The 17,351-nt window shown below is 41.4% G+C and overlaps 1 protein-coding gene across 4 annotated transcripts in view; it reads left to right on the top strand.

The window, feature by feature from the left end:
• Positions 1-17,351, top strand: part of caln1 (calneuron 1) — a 44,219-nt gene that overhangs the window by 17,397 nt on the left and 9,471 nt on the right. For all 4 annotated transcript variants that reach the window (XM_069710530.1, XM_069710529.1, XM_069710528.1 and 1 more), the window contains exon 4: positions 3,252-3,364. In XM_069710530.1, the coding sequence (XP_069566631.1) occupies positions 3,252-3,364 (113 nt within the window). The remainder of the gene's footprint in view (positions 1-3,251; positions 3,365-17,351) is intronic.

Below are 17,351 nucleotides of genomic sequence, written 5' to 3'. Positions count from 1 at the left end.
TAAACGTAATGCTGAACATTTATTTTCTAATTGCAAATAGATGAAAACATTGATTAGTTTAATAAAGAAATGACGTATCTGTAAGTTTCCCCCCTAATTTCTTCATTCCTTTATTTTTCCTGCCACATCAGGAACCAGCTCACGCTGCTCGGGAGAAATTAGTGTGCAATTTGTGAAATGATCTTCTGGTACGCGTCGGTATAATGATGACGAGACGGTGATGGAAGGGACGCTGCGTGAAGGAGCCGTATCGGCGGATGAATCGGAGCGGATGTCTCGGCCGGGTGAGCAGCTGTGAGGATCGGACGCTCGTTCGCAGCCATCGATTCTCGGCCCGGCAGCCGAGTCCATCTGATCTGTGGAAGATCAGGACAGATTATCTGTTGTGCTGCTCGCCGCTGCCAAACCGATCCCTGTGATTGTTATTGAGCTCTCCGTGGCCTTCATGAAGACGTGTGACTGCTCTTCTTCGTTCGTGATCCCAGCATTGCACCAGCCTTTTGTTTTGCAGTCCAGAGAACACGTGCTGGTTTTTTATTTTTATTATTATTTTGGTATTAAAGACCTTTAGCTAAACCTTCAGGTTCAACCCGTGTAGATATGTATTCACTAAATACTAACAGAGACCTCTAGTTTGTAGTCTCTCCCATCTTTCATCTTATTTGTTTGTCTGAAACTAAAAGGAGCCGGATTTCGCATCTCTACTTGAATAATTCATCGCTGTGTTTCCAGCTGAAACGGGACGCTTGGCTGTGATATAACAAATAAAAAGTGGGTCGAATGCAGGTGGCGTCGGCTGTGACAGACACGGGCGGTGACTCGGTGACTCGCGTTGAGCTGTCGCAAACTGTGGTTACTTAAAAAAAAGAAAAGTCTGTTTTTAGGATGAACACATTCCTCAATAATACCCCAACATTTGGCGTTTTCATGGTTTTCTGTTGGGATTTTTATGCACTTCTTGTACAACATTAAGTATCAATGACAAAATAAGAGGTTTAATTTGAAGTAGTAATTATAGAATATCAAGTGTGAAAGTCTTCACTTGTCAGCAGGTTTTTGCAGCTGGATCAGGATTAATCAGAGAGCAGAGTTTGCTCTTAAAAACTTTTATAACTTCACATTGAGTGTGACGTGAAATCAAACCAGACAGAATAATAGTTCAGTAATATTAGCTGGTTCATCCTCTGTAGTAAAAGTTTCAGGTGCTGTTTAAAACGGACAAACAAACATTAGGAGTTCATGTTCCAGGTTTGAAATGACACTCACGACATAAACAAACAGCATAAAACTTAATGTTATGTTCATTCACAGCTAAAAACTTTCATTCATTATTAAGGAGGAAGGCTCATTGTCAGAAAGGGTTGAAGGGCTGAAGTGTGGGAGAGGCATGTCAATGTCATATGGAGTTGTGTGATTCATTTATTTTCCCTTCGTTGTGAGTGGCGGACTGGCTGAGGGAGAACGATTGTGACAACAACATTGTCATAATAGAAACGAGAATAGACTTCTTTTTTTTTTTACCAAGACACGCAACACATCTTCCAAACAGACCCACAGAATCTGAGATGTTGTCGCACCATCAAGATTCTGAAATATCCAAATGACCACTTAGTGGAGATTTCAACCACAGTGTTGTTGTTGTTGTTGTTGTTGTTGTCGTCGTCGCCGGACTCCGACGTACACACAACATCCTGTTTTACCTTGAACTCGTTCACCCGCTCCATCTTGTCATCCATCTAACCCTAACCCCCCCCGGTGTCTCTCGGTGTTGCTTCATTTGGCCCGTCGCCCTGCTTAATATGGATGGATGGGAGTCAATGGCGTCAAAGTGACAAGTGTCAGCATGTCTAAGAATGGCTGCCACCGTCCGAGCGGGAGCGGAGGAACAGTAGGTCGGGGCAGATTGGGTCGTCTTGCATCAGTAACTTTCCACTGACTCGTTGCCGGACCTCTTGTGCAGATACAGGAGGAGCAGGTGGGACGAGGAGGGACGGAGAACCCGTTTACAACGGCGAGACCAGAAAAAATAGAAGATGACTCCCTGCAGAGCGTTCGTATTGTTCCCGTGGGAAACGTGTTTCCGTGGTTTCGATGTGAAGCTCGCGTAGATTCCCGTGTGAGAAGATTCCCACACGTTATCGTACGTTGCGACATGTGGAAAACACGTGTGGACGCATGTGATCACGTGTTGTTGTTTTTTTTTCTGTGCAGTTACTGACTTCCTCTCGCTTTAGGCCTTATTTATTATGCCTTTTGAGTTCAGCTACAGGGCATTGAACGCAGCGCGGTACCTGCCCACCCCTTTAATTTAAATTTCAATTCTCTCCTGGTTTTACTGACTTTTTCACCCACGTCATTTTGAACAATTCCCTGAACCTATAATGTGCAGCGAGAGGCTTCAGTGTGGGGTTGGTTCATCCAACGTAGAGATAGTAAAACCAGACAAACCCTCCGCGGGGGAGATAATGAAACCTCACTGGGATTATAGAAACTTTAGAGTAACAGGGGAAAAAAACAAGGTTTAAAGGGTGTTCAAAACTGAATCCAAGATCTGTTCGTTTCATTTCTTGCGGTCTGGAGTTTTGATGCTTTGTTTTGGCAGGAGCTTTAACAGATATGAGCAGACCTCCCAGATCAGTGCTGTTGGAGTCGATGCGGGACTCCATGTTGTGAGTGATCCAACGGCTGTAAACTTTCATCTTCTCCGTTCTCTCTATTATAGATCTAGTCAGAGCTCACTGATTTGTTTTTTTCTAATCTTTCTTCTCAGTAGAATAACGGTGCATTGAGCTGTGTGATTTAAAGCATGCTGACCTTAAAATTGAAATAGCAAAAGACATCAACTGCTTTTATTTTCCTGTTTGAGCCCAAACATTCGATGTAGCAGCTGAGTTTTACTTCACATTACAGAAAACGACTTGCAGAAGCATGCACGCGAGGTTAATTGGTGATTTGAAATTGGTGTGAATGTAAGCGTGAATAGATGTTTTTTGTCTTTGTGTGTCGGCCCTGCGATGGTCAGCTGCGATAGACTCCAGCGCCCCCTGTGGGCCTGTACAGGTTAAAGATGCCGGATGGATCACCAACTGGACTGATCAGGATGGGTTCAGTCTCTGAACAGTTTCTGGTTATTAAATTACGTTAATTTGTCAAAAGCTGCCGACAGTGATGAAATCATCTTTAAAATCCTCTCGTCTACTATCTGTCCTATTATTATTTTTATTATTATTATTTTTTTCTTTCATGGTCAGGTGACGGGCAGGTTGATTTTGAAGAGTTCATGACGATCCTCGGTCCGAAGCTCCTGTCGTCCGAAACGAGAGAAGGCTTCCTGGGCAGCACAATAGACACCATCTTCTGGCAGGTAAGTCTTTCTTCTGAAACACATCTTTTCTGAGTGTCATGAATCATTACTCTGTATGTGTGAGCTGGAAGATAAGTGCTGCAAGCAGGAAAATGACTCATTTTAATTCCTCGTGTTTAGTTTTTTTTTTTTTTTTTTCATTAATTCAAGGTCTTGAATTTTGAATGCCAACGAAGTCCAAAGAAAGCTGTTGTTGTATTTGGTTGCGGTTCGAGGTCTCAGTACTTTGTTCGCTGTATCTACAAATCTCACCCAACTCGGGTATAATTCCTCTGCTTCCTGCACCCCAGGTGGAAACCAGAACAAACACACACACACTGGAACCCTTTGATTTTCAAATTAAATATTGCATTTATTTACTACGGTCCAAATTATGGTAATCCGTAAAAAGTCCCTTTTTTTAACGTGAAAACAAACGTCTACTTATAAACGGGAGTTTTCCAAGTTGATTACACCTACGAGCAAAATGCTTCATGTTCTCCACATTTTAAAGCTCCTTGTGTTGATGAGGAGTTTGAACTTGAACAACCCACTCAGAGCTCAAAGGATTTTATGCTGCAGAAAACCTATATTTGTGCTCAGACTAGGACGAAGACTCTGGAGTTGGGCTCGACCATCAAAGAGAAAGAAGCCTTGAGAGTCTTCTCTGTAAAAATGCTATCTGTAAATGACTTTTATTGAAATACTATCCTCTTTATATAACTTAGTTTCCTTATATAACTTAGTTTCTATATCCATGCAGCCTCAATGTTCTTTTCTGAGGTAGTGGAAAACAAATGTTTAATATGCGACATCTTATGTCCTTGGGGGAGGGGGGTACTGTGACCGATGGAGAGTCTAACAGAGACTTTTGAAAGTGCTTTGAAATCTAATCAGACGGAGGAATTGGTGGCACAAGAAACGAACAAAAGGGATGATTTTCACAAGAGTGAAGTATACTGACTTTTACCGCGCGAGACGGTGATGAATGTGCAGATAATAGAAAGGAGGAGGGAGCGTGGATGGGAATGAGGACAAATCAAGCAGGTGTGAGGTAAAGGGCAGGACAGTTGGCACACACAGTGACATTTGGAAAACCCGTTCTCTTGATGTAATCATCTGTCTGACCCGGGTTTTTCTGGGGCAGGAGCTTTGTGGTTTCCACCGCGGCTGGGTGAAGGCAGTCGGCCACGTCGGGCGGCGGCTTGTGAAGGAGATCAGCTGGCTTGAAACGACATTTCCACCCCTCTGAGTACGGCCGGTGGTTTGTGGTTTGTGGTTTGGGGGTTTGTTACTTCTCCACTTAGGAGCCCACATTTCTGATCTGATGAATTAATGCCCAGAGGCGGGACTCGTTGCAGCTTAAACACCTCATCTAATGTGTGGAGCATATTAAGAAGGAAAAAAATGTGCTGCAAGCCTTGATTCATCATGATTATTTCTCCACACGCCTCACAGATGATTAGTTGTTTGAGCTATTACAGTTTCCTGCTTAGTTTAGTTTGTTAATGGACTGCGGTGTGTGACTCAGTCTCTTTCAACACGTTCATGTTATTTTCTGTATTGGATATTTGCTGTGAAGTTGAAAGTGTTTATAAGCTTTGGGATCGTGCATACAGTGATTTTGCCATTTCATGCTGGTAAGCAGGTGATGATTCGCTGTTAAAACCAGCTCAACCACCTTTATTTCACAAAAATAAAACATGATGTCTGCTCCGCTCCGCGGAAATAACATGCAGCGTAACTTTAGTGCGATGATCGGAAAATGGAAATGGTCTTTGCGACGCAAGTATACGTGGAGAAAAATAACACTTATCGTCTTGAAAGCCCACCCAACAGTTCAACAAACACTGAATAAACCATTAGTGAAGACAACTCATGCTGCCGGCTCATTATGTCCCGCTCATCAAAATTCTGAAATTGTACTGGACCTCCAATCAACAGACCGTACGGGATTATAAAAGACTTATCTCTCCTGGTAGTTACCAAACAGGACGTGAGGATGGACATGATGTCTAATTATTATGTATCAGGAATATACAATACTGCAGAAACACATTTTCTTCTTATCTAATGCCTTTTAGTTTTAGTCTTTGAAGCTGCAATATTCGGCGTCATATTAACCCCAAATTTAATGACAATGTGAAACGAGAACAAGATCATAGAGATTAAACTACTGCAAATTATCACCCAATTATACAGTTTTATTTTGTATTCTTTTGTAGCTCAAAGGCTCTGACAACAGTAGAGTTCAGTGTGGGAACTTTTATGAGCTCCGTTTTGTTTTTTTAAAGCGAAGGAAGAAGCTAACTGAACTTTTTCTTCCCTCTGTGTTGTAAAAATAATCAGAAACAACTAAACAATCAGGGAATAAACAAACTACAGAGAGAATGTCATATTTCAAAATATGCAGCCGTATTGAACTGAACATCGGGTTTGACTTTAAGTGGGGGATTTTTTTCTTTCTATTGTCTGTGTCATTATTAGGTGATTTAAAAGAAACAGAACTGCAGTAATTGATTAAAGAAAGTAAGAGCAAAGTGCTTGAAACAGATGAATACACCCGTCGACCTCTGACCAGCTTCTCTTTGTAGTCAGTTTCCATAAAACATGAAGCGTGACAAGGATATAACAACGGCACAGCGCTGAGAGCGTTTAGCTGGAGGGGGTTTTGTGTAACCTGCGTAAAAATCCTCCCTTATCAAAGCACTCGACGGCGTTTCACAGATTACACTTCCCTTCATCTGGCATTTTGTAGGATTATTTATTTTCCTCCGCTGAGTCTGTCAGAATTTGTCTCCTTCAGAGCAGAGCAGGATTCGCTCAGCAGGAAGTGTGACACAAGCAGACGCCGTCGAACTGGCGTGAACCTCGTATCGTCTTCTGGTTTCGGTCTTTTTGAACCTTGAGAGTCGCTCAGCTCTCGTCTTGGCTGAGAGATTTTCTCATCCCAGTAATATCAGGCAAAGTGTCACATCCTCACCAGCTGGGGTGACGGGATAATGATTCACTCGCTGTCACACGCTCACCTTCCTACTCGCTGGTATCTGCTCTTGAACAGTTTGTTAACGTATCTAATTAGCCCGTTAGGTAATTATGACCTCGTCATTGAGCAACTGCAAACATTTCGTTTTTCTTCTGTTTTGCTAATCACCAGCAACATGATCACCAAAAAGATGTCTTCATGAATAATAAGCAAACCAATGGCCTCTCTAAAAGACCAATATACACACTGCTGTGTTATATTTCATCTCCAGAATCAGCATCTATTATGGATATAAAAACATGATTAGGTTTTAGGTATATAAGGTAACAGTGAGTGAAACAGCGCCTCTAAATGTTGTGTGGTGGAACAATGTATTGCAGCGCAATTTAAGCCTATGTTGGCATCCCGTCTATGTTAGTTGCCCTTTAAGTATCACACCAAACAAATCACATGTCATTGAATAACAGAAGATAAACAAACGTTTCTTTTTTTGTTTTGTTCAGAAGCACAAAGAAAAGAATAACCGTGATATTGTGATTCAACTCAAGGTTGTACCTTCATCCCAGGCAGGGTTTTTTTTCTGCCATAAATAAACAGATCGGAGGTCTCGTCTCATTTTGCTTCCTCAAAAATTGCTAATTGACCCCAGAAGCAGAATTGTGACGAAGTGTAGGGAGGCGCACGTCGGCTCTGACTGGGAGTCGGGGAAATAGAAATAATTTTAGCGCTGTCATAATTCATAACCTGTGACATCACCTGTCACCACCATTCGTCAAACACAAAGTGTTCCTGCATCTCTGCGTGCTCGTGATTTATCGTGACGGATTGACGGAAATGTCGGTGTTTGTGTTATTGAGGTATTATTCTAAATACACTGTATTTACATATTTCTTATCAATGCACTGTAATGCTTTGAGAAACGGATCTACACCTTGTTGTTTTTTTACTTATTATCAACCCAGAGAAGCTCACGCTAATTTTCCTAACTTTGTTATTTGCCATGTAAGCAGTTCTTAATGTGGACATTTGGCTCAGAGCGAGAGCAAGAAATGCATGCAAATCACAAAAAAAAACAAAATCTGTTTTCCTGTAGACTCTCAGATATTTCTCACAGCTGCAAACTTTTCTCTGTTATTTCAAATGTACTTTTACATCCCTTTCATTGCCTTTTCTCGTCAAGTGAAATAAATTCAGTAAAATTTCAACGTGACCTGAACAAAGACCTGACGGCCTGGGGAAAGGGCTGATTAGGTTTCTTTCACCTCTTTGACAGGACGGCATGAGGGAGCTTTTTTTATTTTTTTAGTGCCGTTACCTCTATAATCATCCTTTGTGCTTTACGCCCACAATGAAAAAGAAAAATACATTTCTTGTTGAACAACAAAGGTGGATTAACGTTTGGATTTTTAGTTGGTCAGGTTATTTTTCTGATTATTCAATGGTTCATTTGTTTGGTTTTTTTGCTTCTGTACAAAAGTTTTCCACAGTATGTCCCTTTAAATTTAGATTAATACATTATAATGGTCCCTTATGCGAAAGAGAGAACAAAAAAGGACGTAGTATTTATTTAATCTTAATTTCATTTTCTTATTTAAGCTGATTTGTATGAACAAACCCTCTGCGTCCAGTACTTAAAGAAAGTGGTATTCCTACGACTGATGTTTGTCTGGGGTGGAGTGTGTTTCAGAGAGCAGACATCAGAGAGGTGTGAGGAGTCTAATGAGCAGATATTCACACTCGGCTCACAATGACTCCATTAAATGAGCTGAATAAGTGATGGCGCTTTGCTTGTTTTAGACGGTACGTGGGGACAAATTAATCCCATTTTCATGAACGTAAATAATCCAGTAATGTAAAATTCTGTTTGTATCTCCAATTTGGTTATTTAAATATATTCCAGATAAATAGGGTAGCCGGTAACGAGCTCCTCCATTGTTTTTGTAATAATCCTGTCTGGCTCGTAAATGCAGACTCACCTTAAATCAGATGCATTCATGTTCCCTTAGTTTGTCCTTTTCTGTCCTGTGTGCCAGCTAAGGCAGTTTTGGATTCCTAAGGACTTTGGAACAATTTATCTTAATGATGAATAATACATGGGTCACAATGATTTTTGTAAATACAGGTGAGAGTATAAGTTAATATTTGTGTTGGCTCCTCCACAGTTATCAAGCAAGAGTCAGTCATGTGCTACAAAATGGTGACTTGAAAATTGACAATTATAAATTGCTGATGTGCTTTCAGTGTGTTTGTTGCTGTTTTATTTAATGTGTCCATGAGAATAATATAGAAATTATGATCTTCAACAACAAATGTTCAGTTTAGATAATTGGTGTGATTTTACTATCCATCTCCACTCCCTGCAATCTATCAGACATTATTTCAACGTCTTATTATCTAGCTTGAACTGACCAAGTCCAACATATGACAGAATTTGGATGCAAGTATTCGATAATTCAACTTTTAATATCTGCAATTATTATCTTTCTTTTCACCCTCGTTGGTTGTGCCGATGTCGGCATAATTCCAAAGTTTCCCCAACCGCCATGCTTAGTTGCTGAAATTCAAACTGAGACGTCCTCTGAGAAACTGCTGACTGTCAGAAGTCCTGCACCAGACATGCAGCACTGCTCCAACAGGCAACTGCTGGGCGTTTTGATGATTTAAGACGTGCAGGATGCACACTCGAAGGGCATTCACAGGCCTGCTGGGAGGGCGGAGAAGGGTGAAAAAAAAACAAATTTTCTTTGCCAGTCATGTCCTTGAATAGCAATGAATGTGGCGCGGAGACGAAACATTACAGACAGCTAATCAGCACCCACACATGCGCGCACAAATGCGATTGTCCTCCCTTTTGCCTCCGTATACCTCATCAGCCTTCAAACGGTCTCTAATGTGCTCCTCCTCAGATTCCAGCTCAGAGGTTGGGAGGTGAATTATGGAGGATTATCAAAGTGAAAATGACTTCCATTTGTCTTTATTGTGCGATCATGCCAGAAAGACCGTCACTTTGATCTCTGGCCAGAATCGTCTCCTCTGGGGTTTTTGCTCTAACCGAGACTGAATCATTTTTCATCGTGAGGTTTTGTTGCTCACTTCGGTCTCGACCACCTCACACAAAGGTTTGAAATGTTGGTGGTTTTCATTGTTATTTTGTCTTGGATGAAAATTAACTCTAGTTATTTTTATTTTATTTTTTGATTCCTTTTGTCCATTTAAAAGCAAAACTTTGAGTACCTGGTACTGAGTTAAGGTGTTCGTATAGTTGTCCATTACTGTAATGAATGTGGTCGTCCTTGTTTCTGCTCATCTTTCCCTGCACCTCTGACGGTCCCTTTACGGCTGGATCATACTGCAACAAGGTCTTAGTCGAGGCTATGCGGTGTTCAGATCCTAGAACTGACAGTGGCTCAGCTTTAGGGTTGCTGACTCAGCATTGTGTGGTCAACAGTGGTGTTGTTCCTGCGGTCCTTGCTTGCTTACCTGGACCATTAAAGTTTCAGCAATCTAAAAAAAAGAAACATATTTCATCACGAAAAAAAAACACCCAAACATTTTTTATAACACTGAAAAGTACAGATGAAAGGTACTTTCTCTGTATATTTGTTATGTAATTTGTGTACATTTTGCTTAGCTACAAGTTTATACTGTACTATACTATACTATACTATACAATACTAGTTTTAGTGTTAGTTTTTACCAGAACCAGTGCCTTCTTTTTAGTGCCTTTCACTAACAATCATACAGTTTAAACTGTGCAGAACACATTTTATAGGCTTTACTGTTGCTTTTAAACATCACACACAACTGCAGCTCTGCTCCTACCAACCATTAGTATAAATAGGATACTACTGCGTGTCACCATACACGGCAGTATGCCAGTACGTGCAGAGGGAACATCTCCTTCGGGCTTCAGAGGGAACGCTGGAGTTGTGGACGAGTAGACAAATAATGCAGAATATCTACAGTCAGAAGCTTATTCAGACATAAACCGTTGGAGTGGGATATGTAGGACGTGGATGTAAACGGCGTCGGTCTTCCAATTAGTCGGGCCGATAACACTCCTTCTCTCAGCGCTGAGGAAACAGGGACGCCGCTGTTTGAAGTTGCGGAGCAGCAACGGTGAAAACCCTCAGGCCTCCTGACAAGTGAAAGTTTCCACTCTTGACTTTTTCTTCTTGCCTGCTCTCTGCATCAAATAACAGCTCGTTGCACGTCATAGAAGAGCTCCTTCTACATGTACACGTTCTGTTCCGTGTAGCTTTAATTACATGCGAGTCAGCCTCGGCTACCTCGGTGATTCACCTCATTACAGCTCGTTCTCATCCAGACTGCAGCTCTGAGAAGTGTCAGCAACACATTTCTGAATTCTGCTGCACAATCGCTTAGCTTCAAACACACACACACACACACACACACACACACACACACACACACACACACACACACACACACACACACACACACACACCGCACACCGGAGGAGTACTTGTGTCGAGTGACCAGAATTTTAATGATGTGTCTGCCAATCAAAATAAATGCCTCTGACCATATCACACTGACATGCTGGATTTCCTAAATGGGCTCTTCTTCATTTTTATGAAGTAACAGTGCACCCTAAATGGAGAAAATCATTTGTCAGCTAAATGCAATCAAAAAGACTCTCTGTGGGGCCGTTCCTCATTGTTCATCATTTCAGCGTGTTGTTCGGCGTGCTGCACCTTTATCCTCCGAGCTGCACTTCAAAGTCCCGTCAGGCCTGCAGACGGCGAGGATGAAGAGCGAATATGGATGTACGACTTCAAAAGATTTCCACGTCTCCTCATCATTCATCATTTAAGGTTGGAGTTTGTTAGCATTTTCTGAGAACCTTTTTAACAAGCTGAACTCACAATACCGCACGCATTTCCATTTCCCTTGGCTTTTAAGTGCAGGCTTTGACTCCCTGCTGATGCGCTCCTTGACGTACAAAAACACGGCACCAAATGTGACATTTCTGTGCAGATGATTTTAGTATCAGATAATGCAAATAAACAGGTGGGTGGACAGATCTCTGAGCTTTCTCCTGCATCAGACGTTGGGTATTTGCGTAAATGCAAAGGAATAAAAAGGCAAGTTCGAGGTCTTCGCTAGTTTTTGCTCTTTGAAAGTTTCCAAGGAAATAAGTACTAAAAGTGAGTAATCTGACTTTTAGAGCTCGGTGTTTGATGCCTACATTTTCCTACGTGAGCCCCCAGATATGGTGCTCTAAGGTTTAGTCAGACTAAAACTGTTTTGACCACTTTAGAAACATGATATATCATCAGCTCCAGACTTTGGAATAGGTCCTGTTGACAAAAGCTGCCGTTTCCCTCAGGGTTCAATTAAACCGGGTGCTGAACATTTTCAGGTTTCTATTGAACTGCAATCGAGTGCTTCGGCCTCTTACTAAAAGTGTGCCAAGAATTTATTTGGTTGCCCACTTTTCCCCTCCAACTCGTTCTTCTTGCAGCTTTCTTGCCTTCTGTCTCTTCTGTTCGTCATTCTTCTTCTGTGAAGGGAAGGAATTACATGAGTCAGAGCACATAGATCCACTAAATCCCACTTAATGAGAGCGGTGACCCTCAGGCATCTCCTCCAGCCTTCTCTAGTCCAGAGGTTAATGGTAGTAATTTCTCCTTGATTAATTATACTAACAGTAATTGGCTATTGATAGCTTGCTGAGCGGCTTCAGGCGATCCTTTTCTCTCCCCTTTATTTTTCTCAGATTGCCTTTGACTGAAGCGATCTTAAATCTGCTCTCCTTTTGATTCACTGCTGGCTCCGGCTTTATGTCATTATGCTTACAGCAAATGAGAAGTGAATATAAAGTGATCGAGCCTCTTGAAGGGAGAGTAGAGCTGTCTGTACGGAGACTCCCTGAAGGAGTGCCTGATATCAACGTTACCCTGAACCTCTTTGATCGGCGGTCAGCTGTTGTCTGAATGAGCCACAACAACACTTCAGATGAAGTGTGTGTTTTTTTTTCTTTACTTTTTGTCTGACATGTTTGGTCACGGGGCGTTGTGAAACGTTCACTGGAGAGCAGAGGTTACAGACCTCGACACGGAGACACACTTCTTCTCGAAGTTTGGTCCATAGAAGTCCTTTTCATCCGTGGCCGGTGTGGCCAATGTTTCTGTCACTTCCAGCTCTGCTGTGATTGGTTCCAGACATGAGCTCCAATTCATTTCCCCCGCCGTCGTTAGGCTCGTGGCGCACGTTATGTTTTCTTTTTTTTTTCCTCAATTAATCTTCTGCCCTTTGATGGCTGGGTGACGCAGTGGTAATGGAGACATACATTTCTCCTGAAGGCTCTGGGCCTGACGACAACGGATCGGCTATTTAAAAGCAGAGATCGATAAAGATGCTGAGCATTCATTTTAACAAGGAGGAGAGCGTGTGCATGTTGAACCTGGGCATTAAGCAGAGGGTTAATAAATATACATTTACTATATATAGTCAGTTATAAGTTGCATTAATATCCAGACGAATACAGTCAGACTAATGACTCCTTTAACTTGAGGGCGATAAATATCCTTAATATTGTTTCGGTAAAACTTCCAGATAAACAACCTACTTACAACCTAATTAGCTTTATTTTAATAAGGTGGTTTAAGAAGAACAGTGTGCCTGAAGTTGTGTGGAAGACATTAAGAAGTTGCACTGAAAGCTGAGGTAAGAATAAACGTTGGAGAACATTTATATTCTCCAGCGGAAGATGTGTCGTCACGGAAACACTCCGAAACAAATACCGTATTGTGAATAATGCAAGAGTGTGTGCATGAACTGCCTTGTAAATAATACATGTTGTGGCAATAAATACAAGCAGCCGTAAGCTGTAGAAAGGTTTGCAAGAGAGACGTCCTGTAAACTTTCAGATCGTAGTTCGATGGAATCATATATTGACGACTCGTTACTTCACGACGTCCAATATGCAGGAAGTGGATTGAGCTGATTGGTACTCGCCCCTCTTTTCACTCCTGACTGGTTGATGATGCAAACGAGGTCCGCACAAATGGTAAAGAAAATGACGCAAGTGTTAAATTGATAGCTGCAACTTCGGAGGGAAACTGACGGTCATCCTCTTCAGGATATGAATTGAGACTTTTCTTTACCTTTAGCTATATATATATTTTTTGTTCCTACCGCTCAAATTGTTCAGTGCAATGTAACCGTAAAGACATTATTGTGTCGACAGCTCTCGTTCACATCTCGACTTCATCTCAGTATCTGTGTGACGCCTGTGAAGCTTTCAGACAAATGCTTTTATGGTCAAAGACCCACTGATCTCACAAGAGGTGACACTTTTCAACAACGTCAAAGGTCTTGTGACTTGACTTTTATTCACCGTCGGCCGGTGTTGTTCATTTGAAACCCTTCGTTACCATCGTGAACATACAGTATAAGATTCCTGTCTGTTCCTCGCTGGTTGCTCCGTCTCCCTCATGAAATCCTCCGCTGTGGTCCAGAACTCATTTGTTTGTGTTTTCCCGTTCAAACCCAGTCTGGCAAAAGCATCTACGGATGACATGATCAGATACAGTTACTGCCATGATATGCACAAGAATAAATAACAGGTGATAGACTGCAACCAGATCCCTGTTAAAAAAAAAAATCACCTCCTTCTTTCCCAAAATAACCTCCGACTTTGTAGAGAGGGCGTCTTTAACAAACCGAGTGTTGGAGACATTATTCTGCACTCAAATCTCAGGAACTTCTCGTAGCTTGCCTCCAGCTGCAGCATCTTCCAATGCATTCATATTTCTGCCGTTTGAAACAAAACACTTTCAAGTCCATTGCGTTAAATTTAGATTAGCAAAAGCATATAATTGGATTCGTCAGTGTGTGCGAAGCGTTGTGTAGCTGTATCATTTGGCCGTGCTGCAAAAGGCTGAACTCAGCAGATGGACGGATGCTGCTTCTTGGCTCTTTCTCACCACTTCTGTGCGCGAGCAGCTGAGTACGCCTCGTTTACGAGCGTCGAGATGAGCGGATCTTTCTCTTTAGGGTGACTCTACGTCCTTATCGGCACACCGAATCCTCCGCAGTCTGAAGAGCACATATTCAAACGATTGAGAGACCTTTTTTTTTTTTGGAATAACAATTGATGGTTTAATTTAAGGACACGGTGAGAGAGTCTGCCTCAGTGCATCTCCTTAATTGAGCCTGATAATGGTTTTGGTAATTACAGCTTCAATTGAATTTTCCTAATACAGGTGAGACTGTATCACAGACCCCCACAATCTCCACGGTATTTAATATAGCACATCTATTCATTATCATTGATAAGATTACAGTAAAAAAAAAACACACAAAATACAAAGACTAAAATTAAAGCTGTCCATCTCTCAATCGGCATTTATTTTTAAACCATGTCAGTCATGATGCATTTGTTATTCTAGCTGTTCTTCTTTTGTCATATTGTAACTAAACTGGAAGTTGTCAGCTTTGTCTTTAAAAAGCCGCGTTTTTACCAAACTTAGACTGGTAGTAAAATATAAAATTGTGTTATTTGGTATACAGCCTCCACATTGATAATATTGGCCAAAAATATGGATTCATACTCTGACCTGTCACCGAGACCCGTGCAGAGATTTGTTTTCATTTTTACATGTTAAAGTAAGCTGAAGTGTTTCCCGTCAGTTTGAAGACATACATGTACAAAACAAAAACAAAATACCTCGATAATAATGTGACTTATTAGATTGATTGTGATTCTGTGTTGTTAAAAAAGAAAGTATTGGTGGTAATCAGTAATTTTGTTATGAAGGGAACCGTTATGAAAAGTCCTACACTTGTCCAATTCTGATGATGTCGATCGCTTATATTAAACTAAATATATTCCTCGACTGTGATGACTCAGCAGGAATCTAAACCCTTTGCAGCTCTCTAGAATTCAGTGCCAGCATGCTTTAAGCAGTTTCAACAATATCAGACCTGTGGTTAGATTCAGTCTGAACATCTTTTTTAATGTTGTTGAAGTGTATTCATTTCTTAATGCAGCATGTCACTTAACTGCAGAGAGTTTTTAGTCACCGTGTGAGTCGACATCACTCTGTGTTTCATTTTCATTTCAAGACGAGGCTCTTTCTGAGTTTGGACCACCGCAGGCCTGAACAGTATTTGACATTTCCTACTTCTCCAACGTCTCCATTAAAAGGCCCCCGTGGCCGAGGCATGTGATTTGCACTTTCAGACTAACCCTCTGTGAAGAATACGTGACAAAGAAGGCCGAAGGCTTCCTGCATGGAGTTGAGTATGAAGCTGTAGGTCACAAAGCCCTGGCTGTCCCCATCTTTTCTCCGGGAGTCCATGTGTTTCACTCTTTTGTACTCTCCTTTCTCCCACCACACTCTTTGTAAAGGTCACTCACCGCTTGAGTGTGAATTTAGGCTGAGAAAGTCTGTGACATATTGGAAAGTGATAATAAAATGTATTTTTCTCATCTGCCACCGGTGAACGGAGCGATGTTCTCGCTCGTCACTGGTTTCCGTGACAGATGGAGCTCCGGCGGTCTCTTGATGTCCGCCGTCGTCGGGAGGACACAAGGTTGCACGAAGGGTGAATAAACACAATTAAGCCGCCGACCTGTCTCCCTTGGGGAGAAAGTAACACGGGAGTCGGCTGTAAGTTTAAGCGATAGATGCTGCAGGGTGTCTCCGGGTAGATCTGTCTGTTCGGGACAGGTTAGCGCTTCGCTGTGTCTCGGTTCCCCAGAGGGACACGAGAGGACGAATAATCAGCGCTCGGCTGTCTGCCGCACATCTCGTCTGTTTCTGAGACGGACAGAAAAAAACATTGTTGTTTTTTTTGTTATGCTGTTTCACATGGTGGCAGACAAAAAGACAGATGTGGCCTTTTACACCCACAAAGATGTGGTGAGATTTCTGGAGAGTTTGTGCATAATCTTTGTAAATGTAGATCTGTGGCTGTAAAATAACGATTATGAACTGAAAAGCGTCTGTTGAAGCTCATTAGCATCAGAAGACTTTCATTTAAGTCTTTTTCTCTAACACACATCTTGATAAGAGCTTGTAATGTCTCCATTTAGCTTAAATACTCCGAATTTAATGGTTAACAAGGACCGGGGGAGAATTTATAGTGTTTGACTATCAATCAATATTCATCAGTTTCTACATTTCATTGTGTTTTCAAGATCAGTGGGGAATTGGTTGATTTACAACTGTTGATTACTTAAACTTCGATTCAACCCTGGATGCTTTGATTCCCTCTCTGAACCAGTCTTTAAGATTGATGTATTTGTATAGATTTCTATCACTAACCATTTAATGTCTTTTTTTTAATTTTTTACATCGTACAGTATCAGTGGTACAGTAGCTGTAGCAGTTATTAAAGTGGTTGCAGTAATAATATTTACAATTGATTCATATCTTCATTGAATAATGACCTCCAGCTGCCTCTGCATTGTTTTTTAATATTTACATACGCACAAATTATACAGCCACTATATGGAATAATCATTCCTGCTTAATTTAAACTTCAGTAAAATGTCACATGATTTATGACCCAATTATTATGTACCTTTTATTTTACTTTTGTCTTGCCAATGTTTACATTGACTTTCACCTTTGATTAATGACCCGGCAAACAAAAGATTAAACGCTGACCTCCACCTTTTAATTAGCTTTGATAATTCATCTTTATGGAGGCTGATTAACATTTGAGGCGTGCTTGGTGTGATTGTTCTTTAGCTCACTCTGAGGTCCAGAGATAACAAATGGTATCGATGCTACTTGTCCAAGTGGGATCTCTTGCCAGAAAGTCCGGTGAATCTCCGGATGAGCCTCGTTCATCTTAATATTGCTTAGAGCAGCAAACACACCGAGAATTACAATTTCCACACAAGTTTCCCAGCGGGGAGTTAACAACATCTACTGTATCGTACCGCTCTACATCCACCAATGTATTCAGTAACTTCTCTCTCAAAATCAGGAAATCCCTTTCAGTCCATGCAGAAGCTACTTTATTGTATCTGAGTAGAAG

Source organism: Brachyistius frenatus, unplaced genomic scaffold (assembly GCF_029030835.1).
Source record: "Brachyistius frenatus isolate BFR_SWC_R1_liver_20210118 unplaced genomic scaffold, ASM2903083v1 Contig_92, whole genome shotgun sequence".
Lineage (NCBI taxonomy): Eukaryota > Metazoa > Chordata > Actinopteri > Embiotocidae > Brachyistius > Brachyistius frenatus.
The sequence above is the reverse complement of the archived record's forward strand: the minus strand, read 5'-3'. Positions and strand labels throughout refer to the sequence as shown.